The 22,093-nt window shown below is 41.2% G+C and overlaps 1 protein-coding gene across 1 annotated transcript; it reads left to right on the top strand.

The window, feature by feature from the left end:
- The first annotated feature begins 2,172 nt into the window (after window positions 1-2,172).
- On the top strand, window positions 2,173-21,945 carry LOC133026015 (E3 ubiquitin-protein ligase RNF19A-like). The gene is made up of 10 exons (XM_061092826.1): window positions 2,173-2,304; window positions 11,090-11,950; window positions 15,171-15,379; window positions 15,535-15,679; window positions 15,879-16,041; window positions 16,735-16,849; window positions 17,157-17,315; window positions 18,229-18,448; window positions 18,804-18,947; window positions 19,060-21,945. Exons 2-10 carry the CDS (start codon window positions 11,349-11,351, stop codon window positions 19,859-19,861), a joined length of 2,559 nt encoding a protein of 852 aa, XP_060948809.1. The 5' UTR covers window positions 2,173-2,304; window positions 11,090-11,348; the 3' UTR covers window positions 19,862-21,945.
- The last annotated feature ends 148 nt before the right edge of the window (window positions 21,946-22,093 follow it).

The raw sequence follows: 22,093 nt of genomic DNA, 5'->3' as shown, positions 1-22,093 counted from the left end.
GAGAAGCGAAACAAAGATGTTCAACCGGCGACGCGATGAGTCACAGGCTGGCGTGAGGAGAAATCTAGGAGTTCCTCGGTTTGTGTTGTGATGTGTTTGTTTTGATGCTAATGTTTAGTGTGGCTCCATACACAACGAAACAAAAAACACTTTCTGAGACTTTCGCCAAACTGTTCGCTCGTAAAATGGCGAAAAACAGCGGAAAGCTGGGAAGCTTCTTCTTCAAAGGAGCGAGTGACAGCATCAGTGGTCATAGATCAGAGGAATCTTTGAAGTGTTAAACTTCGACAGTTGCAAAGGAGAAAGATTTCACCTTTATTCTTATATTCTTATATTATTATTATTATTATTTATTATTACTCTTACTCTTACACAGAGTGGTTCTTAAACTAACAAACTAACCACTTTTTAACTCCCTGTTTAGAAGAAAACAGCTAATTGAATTGTACATTTCTGCTCCCTGCCGCTTCTAATTCTACTTCTTATTAATATTATTATGAATAATTATTATTTATTCTTCTATTATTTTATCTAATATTTAGAATCTCCGAAAATATTTTTAAATAGCTAGCTTACCACTTTTCACCTTCTATTGTGTCATAATTTGAAGGTGAGTTCAGCATTTTCAACAATGATTTTGAGACCAAGCCTTTGCACATTTTCAAGTTCTTTTTAGTGTTAATAAATCTGTTGTGTATGTCCCTTTATGGATGAGGAAGTACCATGCAATGAACACAAGGTGGCAGTATATCAACCAGGAGATAAACATTGGTCAAGTCAGCAGTTGCTCTCAGGAGAAAATGTTTCGATTGAGTTTAACAAATTAAAGCACACTTTTGATGGAACTCTGATGGAGCACACATTTTCAGAAATGGACACTTTAAAGCATTAAAACGAATAATTACATAATATCCTTAAGGTGACTTTCTGTAAAAATGATTGATAGGATAACAAAATACCAATTTACTGATTGTAATTTTGATTGTTTGTCTCTATTTTGTACTATGGCTCTGAGGTGCCATCAACAATATATAGATAGATAGATAGATAGATAGATAGATAGATAGATAGATAGATAGATAGATAGATAGATAGATAGATTACTTTATTCATCCCCGAAGGGAAATTAAGTCGTCATAGCAGCCGGTATATTTGAAAAACAATAAAATACAATACAATAGAATAAAATAAAAAATATTGAGGTAGTAAGAAGAAAAAACAGAAACACAAGATAAATAGGTAGATAAGGTGCAGTGGCAAGATGATGGTAATAGTACTGATGAAATGATGGTAATGTTATTGTTAGACAGTATATAAAAATAGTACAGTATATATAGTATATAATATCACATAATATATATTTATATATGATAGTAATTATACCAATATAATAGCAGTATATAGTAATAATGGCAGCAACAGTATATATAATAATAATAGTAATATAATAATAATAATTATAACATGTACACATGTATAAATATGTGTATATAGACTTATATATACAAAGAATATACAGAGAGTATGATATAATATATGATATATAGTAGAGGTATAAATATAAGTATTTGACTATACATATATTTATACCTCTACCATATATCATATATTATATATTTATTATAAATAAAAACATAGTAAACGTATGAGAGTATAGTATAATATATGATATATAGTAGAGGTATAAATATAAGTATTTGACTATATATATATTTATACCTCTACCATATATCATATATTATATCATACTTGACAAAGGCGTCACCTGTTTGACTTTATCAGCTGCAGTTAACGCTGTTCAACCCCAAAAAATAGCTTTATTTGTAATAGCTTGAAGGTACATATCTCTTTGCTTTTTGTCAAGTCACCCTTGTTAACACTTGTTCACAGGGGATTTAAATATTGTATTAATGAGACGTTTACTATGTTTTTATTTATTTTTCTACCATAGTTTCCAAGCTGTGAACAAGCCAAAACAAAAGTGTATTTTACTGGTAGGAACTATTAATTATAATTGGATAATAGTGACAATTACAAGTAATTCAATCATTTTGTTTTATTGCCTATAGTAAATCCAAGTTTTTCCACTGTACCTTTTGTGTTTTATAGTGAAAATCCAGCCGGAACCGTCACGCGTTTCCACCACAGTTCTCCGCCTTGACAGCAGCAGCAGCAGTCGGGGAATGTAGTCAGTTCGTCCTGCGAAGTTTCCTGTGACACATTCTTCTCCGGGCTCCTGGAGACATGGAGGCAGCGGAGCTTCCTCTGTAGGGACGCACGGTGCGAGCCGCTGGAAGCTGAAGGGTGAGTGTCTGTGCACAAAGAGACATTAGAAGCCACAAGTCGCCTTCGAGATGGCAACAAGCGAGAACTTCCTGCCGTGCTGGGGCTTGACGAGAGGCTAGCAGCGGTTAGCATCGTTAGCTTGTAAAGTCCCATCGTTGGAACTACAGGGGGCGGCAGGAATCCTTCAGCCTGTACCCTTCAAGTGAGGTGTCTGTTCATTTAGACCCGGGTCGTGTTTTACTGTCGATTTAATCATCTGACGAGCGAGGGGGGAAAAGCCACAGCTCATCAGAGGAGAAAGTCTCCGGGCAGATAAAGTTCACGTAGCTTCCCTGCTAGCCAAATCTGGTTAGCTTAGCAGGCTAGCTGTGTAGCCAGGTGGAAAGTGTAAACAAAAATGAGAGTGGGACTGTGCCCAGCATCAGATGACGTCTCTTTTATTAAACAGGCTCCTTCTCTATTGTTTTATTAGTGTCAATGTGTGGTGGAGCTCAGTGGGCTGTCGATGTTTTTTTTATTTCCTGTCTGAGATACAGTTTATCCTCGATATCGTCATGTGTTCTGTTTGTTTGCACTCACGGTTTAAGCATCAGCTTCTTTACACGTTAAACATGCAAACCTTTTTACTTTGTAAATATTCTTACCTTTTATTTGTTTAGCAGTGTTAACGCATTTGTCAATAATTATGTGTGGTTCAAGTATAATCATGTAATGGTTTACAAATATTGCAAACCCTAACCCTATCAAAGCAAAGTCTGTTTTATTTTCAGAAGAATAGATTAGGACGAGGGAGTTATCAAGTGAGCCGATGGATGAGGGATTCGATTTCAAAAAATTTCAAAAAATGTAATTGTGTGGTTAAAGTATAATCATGTAATGGTTTACAAATATTGCACGTTACAAAACACTCAATGTCCTTGTAGCTGCTTTGCAAATAACTGATTCGTTTTTTAAGGAACACTTATAAAAACATTCCATATGAATTATTCATGCTTGTCATCCATTTAAGTCCGTTTTATTCTCTTAAATTTGGGTAATTTGTAAAGATGTGACATCAGAGCAAAGTCTGTTTTATTTTCAGAAGAATAGATTAGGACGAGGGAGTTATCAAGTGAGCCTATGGATGAGGGATTTGATTTCAAAATTTAAAAAAAAATGTTATTGTGTGGTTAAAGTATAATCATGTAATGGTTTACAAATATTGCACGTTACAAAACACTGTCTTTGTAGCTGCTTTGCAAATAACTGATTGGTTTTTTAAAGGACACTTATAAAAACATTTCATATGAATTATTCATGCTTGTCTTCCATTTCGATCTGTTTTTTATTCTCTTAAATTTGGGTAATTTGTAAAGATTAGTGTGACATAAAAGCAAAGTCTGTTTTTTTGTTTGTTTAATTTTAATTACACTCAAATATATATTCAGTTATAACTGGTTTTAATTTTTAATGGGGATGAGCTTCATGTGACATTAATATTTCATAAAATGAGTTTGACTCGTGCTGTTGCTAAACACAAGTATCCCTCAGCAAATGGGAACAATGGCCGACAGTGTTTTTCTGTTGTCGCTTTTATGGCACAGTCAACATTGTTTCTGCTGAGTAGATATGGTATCTACCGCTGGGCACAGTCCGTCTGTATTTACTGTGGGACGTTTACAGCTTGCTCGCTTCATTTATCTGGGGCGTCCTCAATTCTGTCAATGAGTCACGCTGCTTTGTTTCCTGCTAACAACCTGTTACTGTTTAACTGGACCAATCTCAGCCTCGCACTCAGCCAGTGTAACTGAAACGAAACTTCATGCTTAGAAGTTTGTGAAACTTCAGGATTCGAGTGTAACTGCTGTGCCATCATTTTTAACCACATTGCTTAATTCCGTGTTTTTTTATTTTTGCTGCAGAAAGGACATTTGCAAACATTGCACAATGACTTGTGTTGCTTTATATACTAGAATATCAGCCCAGAATTATACTTCTTTGCATTTAAATTCCTGTTTAAGCATTTTTACCAGAAACTGGTTTGTAAAGCCATCACCCGCCAACCACTCTCAGCCTGAACTAGTTTATGGTTAACTGACCTAAATTCGGTGACCAGTTGTGCAGTGGCCATCGAGTTCATAATGAAATGTCTTTTTTCCATCTACAAGTTCACGTTTAAGATTCAACATCAATTAGTAAATTCAGTTGTCAAATTTGAGAAATCCATATGTTATTCTTGAGGACTTTCTCTGATGTTCACCATGATGGTTTTTGCCATTAACGCCAATCAAAAAGCTCCTGTCATTCGTTTGACATCAACATACAAGACCAATGAACGTTTATTCGAAGCAAACATTTGCTTTTTTGCAATAATCGACAAGCTCGGGGCCAACCCTAGACTTTGACTGTTTGAGCTAGCAAACATTTGTGCCCCAGGAACACATAGCGGACATTTAAACCTTGTTTTTGAATTCTTTAGTTACGATTGGTCTGTAAAATATTTGTGGTTTTGTTATGTGTGACCAATAAGAAGAAGTGTTCTCGCAGTTTGTGGTTATCTTGACATTTTGTAAACCTATTAGTAAACATGAACAGCTGCCCAGCCTCGAAGGCAACTGAAGAATTGAGGATTTCAACATGACACGAGCTGACTAATAAGATCAAAAAGCTCTTTTCAGTTTCCCACACAACTCTTCAAACATTTTAGTAGACTTAATCCAAAGTCTTTGATTAAACCATGAGACGAGCGCTGTTGGTGAATTGTGATTAGCTGTTGGAGTCTCTTTCCTCCATGTAGCACAGAATAGGGCAGGGATGTCACCGCCATCACCCCCCCCCCCCCCCCCCCCCCATCTGCCTCCTACTCCCCTGCTGTTTGGGGTGAAAGCCTGTTGCAGTAGAGAGCGTCATGGCGGGTCCTGGTCTGAGTGTGGTGAACGAGTGAGCTCAGGTGGTGATGTAATCGATACATCGCTATTTTGCACAGCACTGGATGGAGTGGATTCACCCACCACTACTCATTCTGTCTTGCTTGAAAATTAATTTAATCTAGCATTTGGTTCGGTGGTTTTCTGCAGGCAGTCATTATTCTAAATGGCTTGACTGTTCTGGTTTAGATGAGGACAGTCAACCTAAGTCTGTATTGAGTGCTGACCACAAGGATGCCACTGGATGGAACATTTTCCACTGGGTGACAAACTTGAGACAACATCGGTGTTGCGGATTTCGCCAAACATTTTAAAAGAGAAGACTTGTCCACTCAATATGTGAAGAGCGACTCGGCTGCTCTGATGTGACTCTGCTTCTGCACGGAGCAGACATTTTCAGTTTAGAATTGTATCATCCGAATAAGCAAAGGCAATTAGTTGGCCATAAAAATATATATCTATAAATGCAATTGGCATTTCCTCATACAAACTACGTCTATTGCTTTATTTGGCACTAAATAGATTAAACAGAGAAAATGCAAAATAATAAAACGTCATGTTCAATAAGCTTTTTTATATGATGTACCATTTTTTTAGTGCCACAACAATTCATTTGCATCATCAGTTGCATCCTCACCATTATTGTCAGTGACATTTGAATAAAACTGTTGCCTCATCGTAATGTACCAGATACAGTGGAAAAGTACCCTCCTCTGTTGGCTCTAAATCGGACTGTTTAGTAAACAGTGCTAAAAGCAGCCTCAGAGGTATTCACTCCACTCTCTCCTGTCCCCACTATGTCCAACATCACACCTTATTATTATACTGTGGCAGACAGATGAAAGACTAAACAGAGATTCATTAAGCTACTTGGTTGTGTCGATGTCCCGCGGACAGAAAGTTGGCCGGATGAGTGCAGGCCAGTCTAACAATAACTTTTTTATTCCTATATAAAATTGTTCAGAGGAACGGAGCTTTAGAATATTGTAACAGTTTTAAAATCACTGAAATATAACAGCTAGATAAACAAAATAATGTAAAAAAAGTGGAATTGTTTGTTGTCACTTGGCTCTTCCTCTGTACATAGTCGTAATAACTGGATGCATTGTCATGATCAGGAAGTCTGTCCTCCAGCTGGAATGTCAGCGGAAATTAGTGTACGTGATGAACACTTTGCAGAAGAATACTTTGACTGGTTTGAAGTCGTGGAAGCCGCTCATTGCACGAGCGAGTTTCTTAGAAACTACGAGTTTTAATTATAAATCCCAGCGTCACTTAAATTTAGACTGAAGCATTAAGAAACCGTAGAGCAGTTATTACCGACTTCCCACCAGAGAATTTGTCACAGCTCTTTATTAGAGAGAGTTTAAGCATATTGTTGTATAGGTTATATTAATATTTTAGATTCTAGTAACTCTAAAATATCAACATTGGATTAAGAACCAGTCTTGGACATCCAACATAAGGGACCCAGGTTACACAAGTACCCCAAGGTAACAGTCTGGCGTATATACTACAACATGAACAACTGAATAGTCACTATGACTTTCATTTTACTGTGAAATTTAACATTTTACTTGATTTAAACCATATCATCTTGTTATTGTTAATATTCTGTGACACTGAGAGATGACAAATCTAACTGTTGTTTGTTAAACGTCAAGGAGACGGGTTTCAGGTCAGCTGAAGGTTATATATATTTTTTACTGGAAAGAAATTGCCTGCAGATGCTGTGTCTTCACTGTGAGCTTGTTTTATTTAGGCTTCAGCTCTCCTGTTTACTTTGGAAATGATAAGCCTTACGTGCAACATTGTTAGTGTGAATATTCAGGAAAGGATGTTTCTTTTGGAGACAGGCATGTTCTGTTTATGGCTTATTAATAGTCCCAAAAAATTACAAATGGTGTTTGTGAAACACAGCAGCGACGTGCAGTCATAGACGTGCAGCACAAATTGTTCCATTGCAATGTGGTTATACACCTTATTGTCACTTTGTGATATTACAGGCGATGGTAACCTGCATTTATTTTGTTTATTGCCTTGCCGGAGCCAACATGTTATTGCTTTGTGGTCTGCAGGGCTAAACTTGTTAAAACCATTACCACTAGAGACTCAGGTGACACATTTTGTTGCTATTTTTCCCTCATCTATCTTGACACACAGATTATAGTGTGACTTCCTAAAAACTGAACTTGGTGACCTTGCATTGACCCGTTTCTCCAGAAGAAAAACACCGGTTTGAATCATATTACAACGGTAATCATGACCATAGCATCAGCCGATGTAAACTCTTTGTAGAGGTGACGGAAGGTTGAAACCGTTTAATCTGCCATGGAAGGCTGGTTCATCTCAACATCCCAGTGTGTGAGCCGTGGTGGCATGTGATTGCCCCTGAGCCATAGAACTTGAATACATGCATGTGCGCACACACAAAAACACAATCACACACTGACCTCCGTCACATGGAAAGTCCCAGTCACTCATTCTCAGTCAGTACTGAGCTGAGGCTTTTCCAGTTTAATTACTCCTGGGCAGTGTAATTCCACATCGACTTGTGGGTTGCTTGAAATTGCTCCTCAGTCTTGTTAAAGTTTCCTCTCATGCACGTGATTTGAGGGTTTGGACTTTTATGATGAGCTTTGTTATGATGTGGAATTATATTGTGAGGCCATCATACTGCAAAGTTATCTGCATGCCTCACCAACCCAAGCATCCTTTGGTTTCCGTGGTCATGATACAGCTCAGAGCCAGGGCACTCAAGTAGACTGTTGATATCGTTCTACTTGACTGAAGGTATTTAAAGATTAAAGATGTTACCTGATAATCTGAAGATCCTATCTCATAAAGGTTTACAGGCGTCTTGTCTCCACCATGAGATTAAATGTGTCCAGTGGCATCAGAAGGTGGTTTCCCACCAAAAGATCCAGGAACATTTAATGTCCTGAGAAACAATGACCTTTTCATTTCCCTCGGGTGAAAGTTCCTCCCGCACATGGTGATTTGTGTTTCCACAGCGGGGCTGAAGTCGTGTGAATATTAGAACAACTTAGTTGGCAGACGTATTAAAAGCACAATCATTTTTGTGCAATGCAGAAAAGAACAAGAAAGCCTGAACTTCTGGTCCATCGGGGCTAAAAACTCAGGCTGATCCATTTTGATTATTGCTGGGCACAAACTAAAAGCAAAACTAAGTGTTTGCAGACGTGTCACAGCGCAGAGAGAAAAACAGGCAGTTGACATTCAGTGCTAGAAGCCAAATCAGGAAGTTCATGAAGCTTAAGAAAGAACAGCTTCCCGAGCAGGGATGTTTTTCTTCTGGGAGTCGAATCCCCCATGAACTTGATTTAGCCCTCGGTATCTATGGTATAAACTCTGGTAGAGGAACTGAGATTTTCAAAAATATTCCTTCTCCTCAGGGAAACTCTGGTATTGGAACTTTTTTTTTGCCCCATGGAGCTTGGCTCAGGGCCCTGATACAACACGAGTTAAATGATTAAGTGATTGATAAAACTTTATTGTCTGACACATGTAAAGTGTGTCTGGTATCACAGACGCAGCTCTATTTACAACTTGAGACATACTAAGGATTCATACATTTAGCATCACATAACATCCTCAGAAGCCAGAGCAGAAGTGGATCCAGTCATTTCTTTCACTTTGTTTAACATGGCATGATAGAGCATTAGCCTTGGCAGAGGAACACACTCTCCAAAGTGGCCTTCTAGGTACTTTTAGGATCAACTGGTGAACAAAATGTGCTTCAGTCTAACATTGTTTAACGATTATTCACCAGCCAACAAATGTTACTGTGAACTCCTGAGTCATAGGGTTTCAAGGGGTTTTCCATAAAGTCTTTGTCCAGCTTTTTTTTATTTGGCGGAGCAGTTTTGACTTCAAAGTAAAACTACTTGTGCCACGTAGTACTACAGTACTTTATGACAAAAGTAAAAAACTAAACAAAAGGATTTGTCCACTCGCTCCAAATGACTTCAGACACTATGTGGACATACTCCATGTGATCTTTCCAGGACAACAGTTGGCCGACCACACCCAAGTACGTGTATGAAGATGGCCGTTTGATTTTGAGTTTTAGTGGAATCGGATGCATGACACACTGTCTGATGTGTCGTCTCTTCACCACACATCACCTCGTCTTACTCCGATCGCTGAAATTTCCAATGTGCTGACTTTGGTTTTCAATTGTGACTTTAAAACTTTCCGAGCCATTTAAAACATTATTCTTAACAACTTGGCTTCAACGCTAATGGCTCGATGAGATGCAATTATGGTTGACAGGCTTTTTAATTCACATTTATCTTTAGAACACAGTTAACTATGCACATTCCTCCAAGGCTTCTGGAACAACGAGGACATTTCTTTAGTTTTTGTTGTACACGGAAGACGTTTGGGCGTAAAATCAAAAGATGTTACAGTATCAGTACAGATATCTTCTTTTTATGCTGGAGAACATATTCAGAGCTTCTCAAATGTGTCAAGAGCCAGTTTAGATGGATTGCATTTTACAACCAGCATCAGATGGACACTCGAGTGCACATTAAGTGACCACTTGTGATAAGATCCTGGGGAAACTGGTCATTGCTCGACAGAACGAAACAAATAAACACTTAGCTCTATGTTATTCTATTCTTCTATGTATTTATTCTGCCCTTTAGCCACTAAAACTAGAATTTCCTCAGTTAGGATCAATCAAGGATGACACTCGGCTTTATTAAATGTCCAGACCAGACACCAAACTGGCTGAGAAGTTCTTTAATGGAAAAAAAAAACTCTTAACACAGAAGTAGCTGTAATAAAAGTTAACTGCTGCCTGCTTGTCATCACGAGGAAAGAAGAACCGCAGCCAGTCAGACAGGTTTTTAGCTTGTGAGCCTTTCCGAGATCGCTGCCCCTGTGGAGAGTTACTGTCGTCTTGTTAATTTGTCACGTCTTGGTTTCCTTGGTGCACACACAAGCCGAGAGAAGTCGGACAAAGTGAACATACTGAACATACATTGAATGTTTCGAACTCCCCTAAAACAAAAAACAGGTATTTAAAGTAAAGTTCTGTCATAGCTTATGGCGTCAAGCATTTGTTTTTTTACAACTGGAATCTTTGCGTTGTAAAAACGGTGATGCAATTTATTTTCAACATCTGTTTGGATTTAAAAACCTTGAAACACACTTTCCCTTGTTCAGTTGTCTTATTGGCTACTGAGACTATCTATTTATCCCGTTGACAGGTTAACCTGATTAAACGCACATATACTGCACTTTGTACATTGTGGCGGCAGCACACAGTGTCAGTGTTGAAATCCGAGGTTGTGTCCCTTTCTGAAATGCAGGGAATTTGTTCGTCAATACTTGAAGGTCTCTCCCTCGTATGTCTAGTGTGTCTGTATGTCCGCACTACAGAAACTCTGCCCTTGCAAGTGATGAGTTATCCTGAAGTTGTTCACATCGTAAAATACGAACATGTGGGAGCACTTGAGTGTAGAGGTGCGGCTGCACAGCTGTGGCCACATCTGAGATCTATCGTGGAAAATTTTGACTTGTTTTGTCCAACACTTGACCAATGGACAGTCTGGGGAAAGCCTGCAGTTGTGTATGCATTATGCAAGCAGGCTAGTATGCGTACATGGGAGGCATGCCTGAATAAAATATCTTCACTCTGCAAAACCTAATTCAAGGGATGTTCTTGCTTTATAGACTTTGCTGATTAGATTATATCATATCTTAACTGTCGTATCCCCAGGGGAGAAGTTGTTTTGCTTCCCGAAGAACAGGTTTTGCCTTTTGCTTCATCCAAAATGTTTGTTTTTTGCAGCAGCACATTAAAAGTTAATGCATTCAGCTGTGGTTCGGTACCTTATTTTCTGCTGTTCTTCTGTTTCTCTCAGGTTGGTGTCCCATATCTGTGAATCTACATCCTCGCCCCTGCATCACTGTGGTTTAGACCTGGGACAGACGGCACCACGGTCTTCAAAACCTCCTCTACTAGCTTCAAGCCGCAATGTCCTAGCTAACAGCTGCCCCACTCCCTTCCCCAATCACCCTGTCCCTTCAAACCCAATCCCTCTCCCCCCTCCGCTCTGCCTCATCTCCTCTCCTGATGTGGTAATTTCTGATGCTAACACCAACACAGCCCCTTCTTGCACGATGAGCAGCCTGCACCAGCAACATCATGGCAGCACAGGCTCAGAGCGAGATCTTCAGTCGGCCACCTCCTCTGTCAGCCTCCCCTCGATCAGAAAGACCCCCAAGAAGCGCCGTCTGTCCCTACACGCGCTGTTTGGCCGGCGGCGGCGACCAACCAGCGACCCCAAGTTCAAGTCCAGGGCTCTGCAGACTGGATCTGGAGTGGACCCCGTTGTCATCACTGAAGTTGTGCAGTCAGAGACTTTCCAAGACAAAACCTCAGAACACTCTTTACCGGGCGTGGCGTCAACTTCATCAGTGTCACTATCCGAGCACCTGGAGTGCCCCCTGTGCCTGCTGCGCCATGTCCGCGACCGCTTCCCCGACATCATGACCTGTCCCCATCGCTCCTGTGCGGACTGCCTGCGACAGTACCTGCGCATTGAGATCTCAGAGTCTCGCGTCAACATCAGCTGCCCCGAGTGTGCAGAGCGCTTCAATCCTCATGACATCCGCATGATCCTGGGAGACAGAGCCCTCATGGAGAAGTATGAGGAGTTCATGCTGAGGAGGTGGCTGGTGGGTGAGCCTGACTGCCGCTGGTGTCCTGCCCCGGACTGTGGGTAAGCAAATGGGATTATAAAGTCCACTCCGTGACTCACATATTTGAACAACCTGATATCTACATACAAAATTACTTTGAATATCGCAAAAGCAACAAAACATACAACAATTTATTGAATCTATTTGATCCCAGCTGCCGTAAGGGTTTCAGGTCTGTGAGATAGTTTCCACAAAATCGTCACATTTCAGAATCGGTTTTCCAGTTACCTCATGCTTGATGTTCTGATATAACCAACACACTGGTCCCAAAATAACAGTAAGCAGCAGCATCGAGGAAACTCAAAGGCTGTAATCTGTCCTTTTGAAGCTCACCCAGGCTTCTGCATTGATGCGCGAGTTAAAAATAACTCGTAGAAGTGAGAGAGCTGTGTATTCTGTCAGCCGAATGAGTCATCCGAAAAAGATCAGCGAGCGACTGATAAAGCGATGTCGTCACACTCTGTCATTTTAGTGCTGCTAATAGAATGTAAAGGGATTTTAAATACACACGTATATTTACCAGTGAGTAGGGACTCATACGCAGTTTGAATAATATGAATACATATTAAAATTGTAAAACAATTAAACAAGTCATGAATAAGTATATTTGCCAAATTAGGTTCCGAAGACAGATTGGGGTTTGGTTAATTAGAGACTTGATATGGACGGATGGATAAATTAAGTTCTGCATAAATTCCCTTAGCCACTTGATAACAAATACACATTTGACTCGCTTGTTACTTTCAGTTAGAAATGATTTATTTTGAACTAAGACCCTGTCACATGGAGGTGACGGAGGAGCTGAGGGTCACTTCAGGGTCATGTGTGTTTGGTGGAGAAGCAGAAGTTTGCTCAGAGCGGCCCCAGCTGAGGCTGACATAACACTGTCCCTGCTCAGTAGGTCACTCTGCTACATGTTGCTCATTGCCTCGTGTGTACTTGTGCACACTCGCACCCGTCTGTGTTTTTTACCGCAGGCGCATGTTGGACTGGTTTGATTAACACTTCATATGTATTCATCAGTGTTGTGGTTCAGTCGCGCCCTTTCCCTGTCTTAATGATGGCTGAATTCAGAAATGGTTTTACCCTTCACTCCCTCTCATGGCTTTGTCTCATCAACACTGCTGACCCTGTCCGTTCGAAGAATGGCTCTTTCATAAGCTTGTTCCAGCTCTTCTTGCTCTATTCCTCCACACAGTTCAGCTCTGGCTCCCCGCCACACTCTCCACAGCCGAATGCTCTCGCTGATGATTCTCGTGTAATTGCACTCGCGAGTTATTGGGCTTTGTTGTTCAGCTCTGCGGATATTAACTCCCAAGAATCCCCTGCATGAGGAGATAAATCCTATCTATTCACAGGGGAGTCCTGACTTTGCAGTGGCGTCATACAGAAATGTGCTGTTACACTGAAATATACGTGCGATAGTTTTAACAGCAAAAGGTCGACTTGGAATCTCTCCCAACCAGTTACAACTGTCAAACACCATTTGGCCTCAGTTTGCTTCACCGAGGTGTGACTGCAGACTGTCTGCAGACCGTCTGCACGCAATGTTTTTTAGCTTCAACACAAACAACATCCCCACAACTGGACTGTTGAATGTAATATAGCAGGGTGGGCATCTTGAAATAAGAGGTTAAGTTGAGTAAACTGATCAGTGCTGACACCAGAAACAATGAAAACCACCAACAATATGATGAGTGATTATTATATTATTTATAATTAATTTCCATCAGAGCATTTTATGTACTCCGATCTTACTTTTGTTTAATTCATTTAGTACAGAGGAAGGAAGACACTTTGTGGTGGCAACCTATTAAAATAAAATAAAAACATACATTTCTAGCGCTCGAGTTTTCACTAGTTCAAAAAAGTATAATCCAGCTTGTATGCTTTTATAGGAAATATGTAATAGTAAAAAAATGCATGAGCCAAACCTGTAAGACATTGACAGAAGGGAGATCATGATAGGTCATGTTTTCTAATATTGATTCTGAGTCACTGCTGACACACACTGACCAGTTCTGTTTCAGTAACTCACTGGTGCTTGTCTAGTATCATCACCTGAGCATGTTTATTTGATTACATGCTTATCTCATTTTAACTAAGATCATTTCCCAGTTACAAGCTGTAGCTTCATGTAAGTGTGTAGCTGAACAAACAGATGTGGTGTGTGAGTGTGTGAGTGTCAGCTGATGCCATCCTTTCTATTTGTCCTAAATCTTTTCCAGGGCGTTTGTGCTGACTTGAATAAGCAGCTCTGTGTCGCTGTCGAAATGAAAATAAGTCAATAGAATTTTTAGCTGTAGATTCTGTGGTGGAGCGTACAGGGTCTGAGTGGATCAGCTGAGGGCTTCATGCACACACACACAAACACACACACACACTGGGCCGCTGTCTCACTATAGAACCATTACAAATTGTCCACATTATCCGTCCACAAGTGTTTGTTTTTCCTTTTTGCCCCGTTCTAATTTTCCCATGATGCCTCTGCTGTGGCCACAACAGTCACAGGGTTTAGCTGAGGTTCTCATATGTATACAAACATATTATATTAATAGACCAGGTGCTCTTCAGTCCTTCCCACAGTATCTGTGGTTTTAACAACATAACTATTAATGTCTCATTGTATCCAAACCAGTCAAACACAAGTCGTTTTACGAGTCACAGTCCTGCCTTTCATTTTACTATTCAAAATTTAATAAGGCCATTTATTTGAAGCAATAATAGTGTGAGGTCATGAGTGGCTGCTGCAACAATAGATTTTTGTGGTACCTGTTTGTCAAGCTGCGTTAGAGTTGTATGCTCACAATAATAAACCAGTAAATGGAAATTCCCTCCGCTCCGTCCTGCTGTGCAGTTTTCAATAACAACTTTTCAATTGGTTGTTGCAATGATTGATGAGGGACACCATGGTGACATGCGCTCATGCAGAAGTGATTGTTCTCGTATTGATTTACTGTAACAGAGCTTATAGGTGATATCATCATGGAAAGTATGTAGCAGCTAATTTCCTGTGTATACGTAACCAACACATTCCTGACGATGTTCATGTCACCAACTGTGAAATCTTGTATTTATGCACTTTAGACATTTTACCCACCCAGTGTAATTCTCCTCTACTGTTCCTGTGCGAGTCGTTTTACCCCTGCTGACCCCTAGTGTTGTGCTGCACTACTACACCCGTGCGCTCCTACTGGCAAGTATTTAAAAAACACATTGTCTGTATTGTTCCTCTCTCAGTTATGCAGTCATTGCGTTTGGCTGTGCCAGCTGCCCAAAGATCACCTGTGGACGTGAGGGCTGCGGGACAGAGTTCTGCTACCACTGCAAACAGCTGTGGCATCCCAACCAGACGTGTGACTCTGCACGGCAACAGCGGGCCCAGCACCTCCGGCTGAGGACTTTCAGGTCCTCGTCCCTCAGCTACAGCCAAGAGAGCGGAGCCGCAGGTAGTTTAGAAATAAAGGCCTTAATGAAAATGAACTAACACGGACAGTTTTTAGGAATTTACCAACAAAAAAAATGGTCACGCACATCTGCACCTTCAGCTCACCCACCACAATAGTCCTAGATTAAAGGTTTCACCTCTATCACCCTCCTCTAGGTGATGACATCAAGCCATGTCCTCGGTGTGCCGCCTACATCATCAAGATGAATGATGGAAGCTGTAATCACATGACCTGTGCTGTATGCGGTTGTGAGTTTTGCTGGCTCTGCATGAAGGAGATCTCTGACCTGCACTATTTAAGGTGACACAAACGTAAAGTCGATAAACTGCTCTTTTACCGCTGTGTTTCCTTTCTGTGTTTCAGTTGACATTTGACTGCTTTTACATTAGTTTAAGTTCTTATCGTTTTTAGTGTTTAATATACTCTCACACTTGCATGCATTTCTGTCTCATTTTTCCCCTGATAAATCTTTTCTTTTTCTCTCTCTCCATCGTCTCAGTCCGTCAGGCTGCACCTTCTGGGGAAAGAAGCCCTGGAGCAGAAAGAAGAAGATTCTGTGGCAGCTCGGCACCCTGGTCGGAGCTCCCGTGGGTATCGCCCTTATTGCCGGCATCGCCATCCCTGCAATGATCATTGGCATCCCCGTCTATGTGGGCAGAAAGGTGAGTGCTACCTCCAGACAGCGTAGGAATAACATGTAATCGGGGAACCGAAGGTACAATTGTACTTGTAGAGTTGATTTTTAAAATACAGCTATTTGTGGAGATATTTGTCTGTTTTACCTACTTGATGCTTGTTTGACTTAAACCTAAAGTGAGATGAAGGAAAGAAAGAGATGATTCTTTTTCTGATGTTGTGTAAAAGAGAGGCAGGCAGGGTAGAAAATAACTAAATGCTGGAAACCAAGAGATATGAAATCACTGAAACAGATTGGTTGATTAGGGCCCATCCACACCAAGAACGATAACCATAACAATATATTTTGAAGATCAGAACTATCGACATCAACAGGTGTGAATCACATTGTGAGAATTGCTTTCACTGCAATTTGATGAACAAAAGAAACAATATCTGTTAACACAAATACAAAAGACAGTGAAAATAGATCTGAATTTCCCGGGGATCACATGTCATCCTGTTCAACACGGCAGATATGATTCTGGAGAGTTTCATCATTGAATAAAATGTATATAATCTAATCCAGTTTGTTATGAAGCCATATATCAGTTGTAAGATGTGAGGAACAAATCGTTTTTTAACGACAAGGACAATGTGATCTTTTGTTGTTTCTCAGTCACATCTTCTCAGTGTGTGATTGAACCCTTTAAGGCAATAAACACTTTCCCCCCCCTCAGATCCATAACCGCTATGAGGGCAAGGACATCTCCAAACACAAGAGGAACCTGGTGATCGCAGGCGGTGTGACGCTGTCTGTGATCGTGTCGCCTGTGGTTGCTGCCGTCACTGTCGGTAAGAGAGAAGTGTTTTTGTTCTCTCTCTCTTTTCCCTCTTGTCTTTCTCCACCATCTGTTTCTCAACGACATTTGAATTATTTACAGGGTTCTCTTTTCTCAGTGGCTCAGTAGTAGAAAGTGAACACTGTGGAAAAGCTTCACCTGGGGTTTTGAATTGAATTGTCACATGTCATCTTTCTAAAAATGTGAAATGTTTTTAGTGTTTGTTGAGGAACTTGTTATATACACAGTATTTGGAGTTTACCACTGACTCACAAGGAAACTTCTGCTGTTAACTTGAGTGTTTACGTTGTGCTGTGTAGGCATCGGGGTTCCCATCATGCTGGCGTACGTCTACGGAGTGGTTCCCATCTCACTGTGTCGGAGCGGCGGCTGTGGAGTGTCAGCGGGCAGCGGCAAAGGAGTGCGAATCGAGTTCGATGACGAAAATGACAACATAGGCAGTGGAGCTGCAGCCACAGGTACGTCTACTGGTAAACCGACGAGGGGGAAATGAAAGTGACATAGTGAGGCTGCCAAATATATGCAATCAAAACATGTTGGCTGAAAATAAAACTACAAACACAGGAAGGTAAATAATGATCTGCTTCTATATGTAGTTCTCTTTCATTCATAAACATGTAGTTCCTGTAGACTGGTGCATGTGACCTTTTTTTCTTAAGGTCTAAAATAGAACCGGAATATCTGGAAAACACCAAGAGTTTTTTAGCTTCCAGGAGGTTTGGTATGTGTTTGTATTGGCCCGAAGAAGTACACTTGCGTCAACGCCCTTTGTCTGCACATGCAGATTATTCATAGCCCACAAAATGCCAGCACTGTTGATGTGAGAAGCCGATAAGTGTTGGGAGTTGTGTGATGTGTGAAACGACTGGTGTAGTGTCAGTGGTTTCTCCTGTCAAGTGTGTGTTTGTCAGCATCAACCTGACGGCTGTGTGAGGTCGAGCCCTCCTTTCTCACCTCGTAGGTGCTTGAGGAAAGGGACCACGTTTCTCACAGCTTTCCTGAATGATAATTAAAAATACATGTGACAGCAGGGAGGTGTGAGACATGGCGGCACTTATTCGCACCTTAGAATTTATCAATCTGTTTCAGGATTCTATGTAAAGCCTGTGAAAGTAAAGTCACTGGTTAAAGTTCAAATAATAAACTCAAACTCAATTTATCTTCTGCTTCCTCTCAGCCTTTTTTCAGCTTGAATCATTGAAGTCATTGTGCATTTACAGTCACTGAACACAAAGATACTAAAGATTACCCAAGCAATTAATTGTTTTCCCTCACGGTTATGGGTGTCATGCCTTGATCAGAGTCTGTGGGTTCCTAGGGATCATCTGTGAAGATATTTTTATCATAACTTCTCCGTCCTTTCCTCCACAGACACGACCTCGGTGGCAGAGACGCGGCTCAACAACCCGAGCCTCGGCGATGGTGCGAGCGTCGGCGGTCTGACGGGCCTGAGCCTCAGCGTCAGCGGGAGCCACATGGAGCGCTGCGGCATGAGCTCGGCCCAGCGCGACAACATGAGCGACAACGCCAGCACCACCGCGCTCGCCGGGACCAGCATCACTGGCAGCCTGTCGGGCAGCTGCTACAACAGGTGAGAGACTCAACCTCAAGGTCTTTGTTATATATTACAGCCATGAAAATTGATTGAATAATATACATGTGCTTGATTTTGATCCGAACAAACTAACGAACTAAATTTTCTAAATAGCTGTTACAAAGTGCTTCACAACGAGGGTGAAATATATACAAGAAAACAAAACAAAACAGCAAAGACAACAAGCAAAATAATACAAGTCATAGACAATTACAACAATACATCATTTAAATGTTGAAAAGAAAGAAAGGGGTAGAGGAAACATAAGTTACTCATACATTGTCGTTCAATCATATTTCATTTGAGTTCATGTTGTTGTCTCGTGGTATTACTTGTGTTGTTCTCTCTCCAGGATGGAGGTGCAGGCTGACGTGCAGAAGGAGCGCTGCAGTCTGAGCGGCGAGTCGGCCACCGTCAGCCTCGGGACCATCAGTGACAACGCCAGCACCAAGGCCATGGCAGGATCCATCCTCAGTGCCTACATGCCTCTGGAAAGGTCGGTAATCAGAACAGAAAAAATATTCCTCCTACAAGCAGGAAGTTATCACAGTGTTAAACATTTTTTATTATAATACTTTTGGTTAAATGTGAGTGGTTTTATTTTGCAGAGACAATAGTCTGGAGGTTCAGGCAGACGTGGAGTCCAAGCAGGAGAAGGTGAGACACTCCAGCGCCAGCAGCAGCCTGGATGAAGCTAGCTGCAGCAGCAGCACCGCTGGTCTCAAAGGAGCTGGCGGTGGCCCGTGTTCATGTCCCGCCACCTGCTGCTGCGCTCAGCAAGACAACCACTGCTGCCCCTCACCTCCCTGGATGAAGGAACCCTCCATGTCCGGGGGCAAAAAGAGCAAAGGAAAGCTCTGGAAAAGAGCCAGCGGCAGCAAAGGAGAGAGAAGGATGAATGAAACACAAGGAGATATGGATGCTCAGCTCCTGGAGCGGCGCAGCATCAATTCCTCCGAGTTCGATTCCCCATCCCTGAGCGGCAGCCTGCCCTCAGTGGCCGACTCGCACTGCAGCCACTTCTCCTCAGAGCTCAGCTGCTCAGACCTTGAAACCTCAAGACCAGCTCATCCCCTCTGCTCCGCCCCCATGGACCCCCACGCTCACCACACCGCTGCCGCCGCCTTCATCGAGGTCACCCTCACATCCATGCCTGAGGTGGAGAACGACCGCCTGGAGCACTTCCCCTCTCAGAGCAGCCACGTGGCCTTCACGCACCGGCTGCTGTCCGCTTCTCCACCCGCTTCGCCAAAAGAGGGAAGCAGCGGGACGTTTCTGTACATCAGCGAGGAGAGCGTCGCTGCCACCGCCGACCCGGAAGTGGAAGAGAGCGCGACAGAGGGCAGCAACAACACTGCAGCCGAGCCTGAGAGCCCGACCAGGAATCACTGTGTACAAACAGATATCTGAAGCTGTGTCACCGCTGCTCGCTCAGTTATCAGCCTTATCACCTAATGTCACTCTTAAACCGAAGCAGCCGAATCTTCTTTGGAAGCTGGCGGTCGAGTTTAATATTATACGATATTTTGATCTGCTGCGAAGCGGGAATATTACGTGAATGTGAGACTGTACAGTTACAGAGAGGTTCGAGGTGGAGAGAGATTTGTGAATAACCAAGTGAGCAGGAGCACAGTCAAGTCAAAGCAGGTGGTGTAGTGCCATGTAGAGGCACGGTGTGTGAAGCTGGAGCAGCAGGGCCTAGAGGAGGTGGCGCTGAATGTACGTGGACGGGTGTAAAGCAGGTTATCAGGGTGGTGAGATACTACAAGAGGCGGTTAATCTACCCAGCTATTCCCTGAATTATTGTCTGAATCCAGCTTCCAGTTTTTACCCCTTTCTCATACCTGGAAGAAAAAACTGAAGCTGGAGAGCAAGTTCAACATCTGATATTCCTTTCAAAAGTAAACTGAGCTGCTATTATAAATAAAGTGTCACCGGCTTTTCTCCTTCGTCACACCTGCAAAAGTCTGATTCCCTCCAGGGTTTCTCGCTTGAAGCAGGGAGGGAGACGCCATCACTGTGGTCCACCGCTGTGCCACCGCTTCATTCTGTGACTTCTTAATGGTGAGAAACACCACAGGTTAAAGGATCGTTCGACCCTCTGTCAACTCGAGGGTCTGAACCTCAACCTGAGCGGGACCAGTCCGTACAGTAGCATATTGTATTTTTTCCATAATCATCTATAAAGAAGTGGTTATTATTATTGCTTTTGTTTTAAAATGTGACTCGTTTGTTCTTGGTCTATGTTTTTGCTTTATTTTCCATTTTGGGAAAGTTGGTTTATAATGTTGAAGCCCAGTGTTGGGTCCAGTAAAAGAGGTTTTGAGTAAAATCGGGCGGGAAGTAAGTTGAAGACTAATTTGAAGTTAGCTTTTAGACTCTGTCTGAAGTGGTAAAAAATATTTGTGGTTGCAAATGTAACCAATGTTTCACTACATTTATTTTTCACAGCCATTTTTAGTATTTCATTTAATTTGAGAGGCGTATTCAAATAAAATTCCATTTACATTATTCCTTGTTAACTGAGAAATGCAAAAAAAAAAAAACTGTCTCTATAGTAATGTAGCATTTCTTAAACATCACTTAAACTGGAACACTGTCCAAGCGACATGTATTTGCAATAAGAAAATAAAGCTTTCAAGATGTGTCCGATCAAAGAACCACATCTAAACTTATTTCCAAAAACAGTTTCTTGTGCCACGAGAAACTCTTCTTTAGTATTAGAGCACATACATCTGTCAGTGGTTTAATATTCACTAATGAATGTACAGTAATGTTATAACTTTGATTCTCCCTTATTAACATCTGAATCAAAATATAATTTTTTTAATCAGACCTCCGGTCTTTTCTTAATGATTGATGCAAATAATTTTGTATTTGATATCTGTTGGACCCACAGTGCCTTTTCAGGGGGGAAATCCTTTGTATAGTGTTTTTATTTTTACTTTCATTTCCTCGTTCTCTGTGTCTTCAAATGATAAACATAAAAATCATAAGAAAATGACAAATGAAAAGGTTTTTCATTAAATCCACTTTAATACATGATGACTTCAGTCCATGAAGTAAAAAAAAAAAGACACCAGCTGACCCGACAATGCAACAGTGGAGTGAAATCTAGTTTGGGGGCATTACTTTAAATCTTACCACAAAAATGTGTGGAGAACGTTTCTCTTAAGTAGCCAAAGTCTCTGAGTTGGTTGAGGCAATAAACCCTTTTCATCCAAAGCAAGTTGCAGCATAAGTATCTGAGTGAGGTGAACTGAACTACTTCTGTGTTCAGCAGCTGCAGGAAATTCCCACCTCATTTATGTGAATGAAAAGAAATGTTTGATTCCAGTGAGTTTTATATTATTATTTGAAGACGAGTACCAGGTCTATTTTTTAACTTGGTCAAAATCAGCGTATGCTATTTCGAAAAGTATATATTTCCTAATTATTTGCTTTATAATGTGCATGTTAATGCATATCCTTAAACAATAAAATCCTCAATCAAGCTTTGTTGTCTGTCTTTTTTTGGGACAAAGAATTGTTGCAGTTGTGGTGTAAGGAAACAATCTTATCGGAGGAGAAAAAAGCACAAACGTAACTACATTTAATTTTGACTCGTTTCCTTTTAGCTAGCATTTGGTTACATCAACTAAG

The sequence above is a fragment of the Limanda limanda genome, chromosome 19 (genome assembly GCF_963576545.1).
Source record: "Limanda limanda chromosome 19, fLimLim1.1, whole genome shotgun sequence".
NCBI lineage: Eukaryota > Metazoa > Chordata > Actinopteri > Pleuronectiformes > Pleuronectidae > Limanda > Limanda limanda.
Note: the sequence above shows the minus strand (reverse complement) of the source record. Positions and strands in the feature narration are given on the sequence as shown.

Excerpts from the sequence above, each read along its gene's own strand:
- LOC133026015 (XM_061092826.1), top strand. The coding sequence starts at position 11,349 with ATGAGCAGCCTGCACCAGCAACATCATGGCAGCACAGGCTCAGAGCGA. Across the intron at positions 15,380-15,534 it reads CCAAGAGAGCGGAGCCGCAG|GTGATGACATCAAGCCATGT; the intron begins GTAGTTTAGAAA and ends ACCCTCCTCTAG. Across the intron at positions 18,449-18,803 it reads TCGGGCAGCTGCTACAACAG|GATGGAGGTGCAGGCTGACG; the intron begins GTGAGAGACTCA and ends TTCTCTCTCCAG.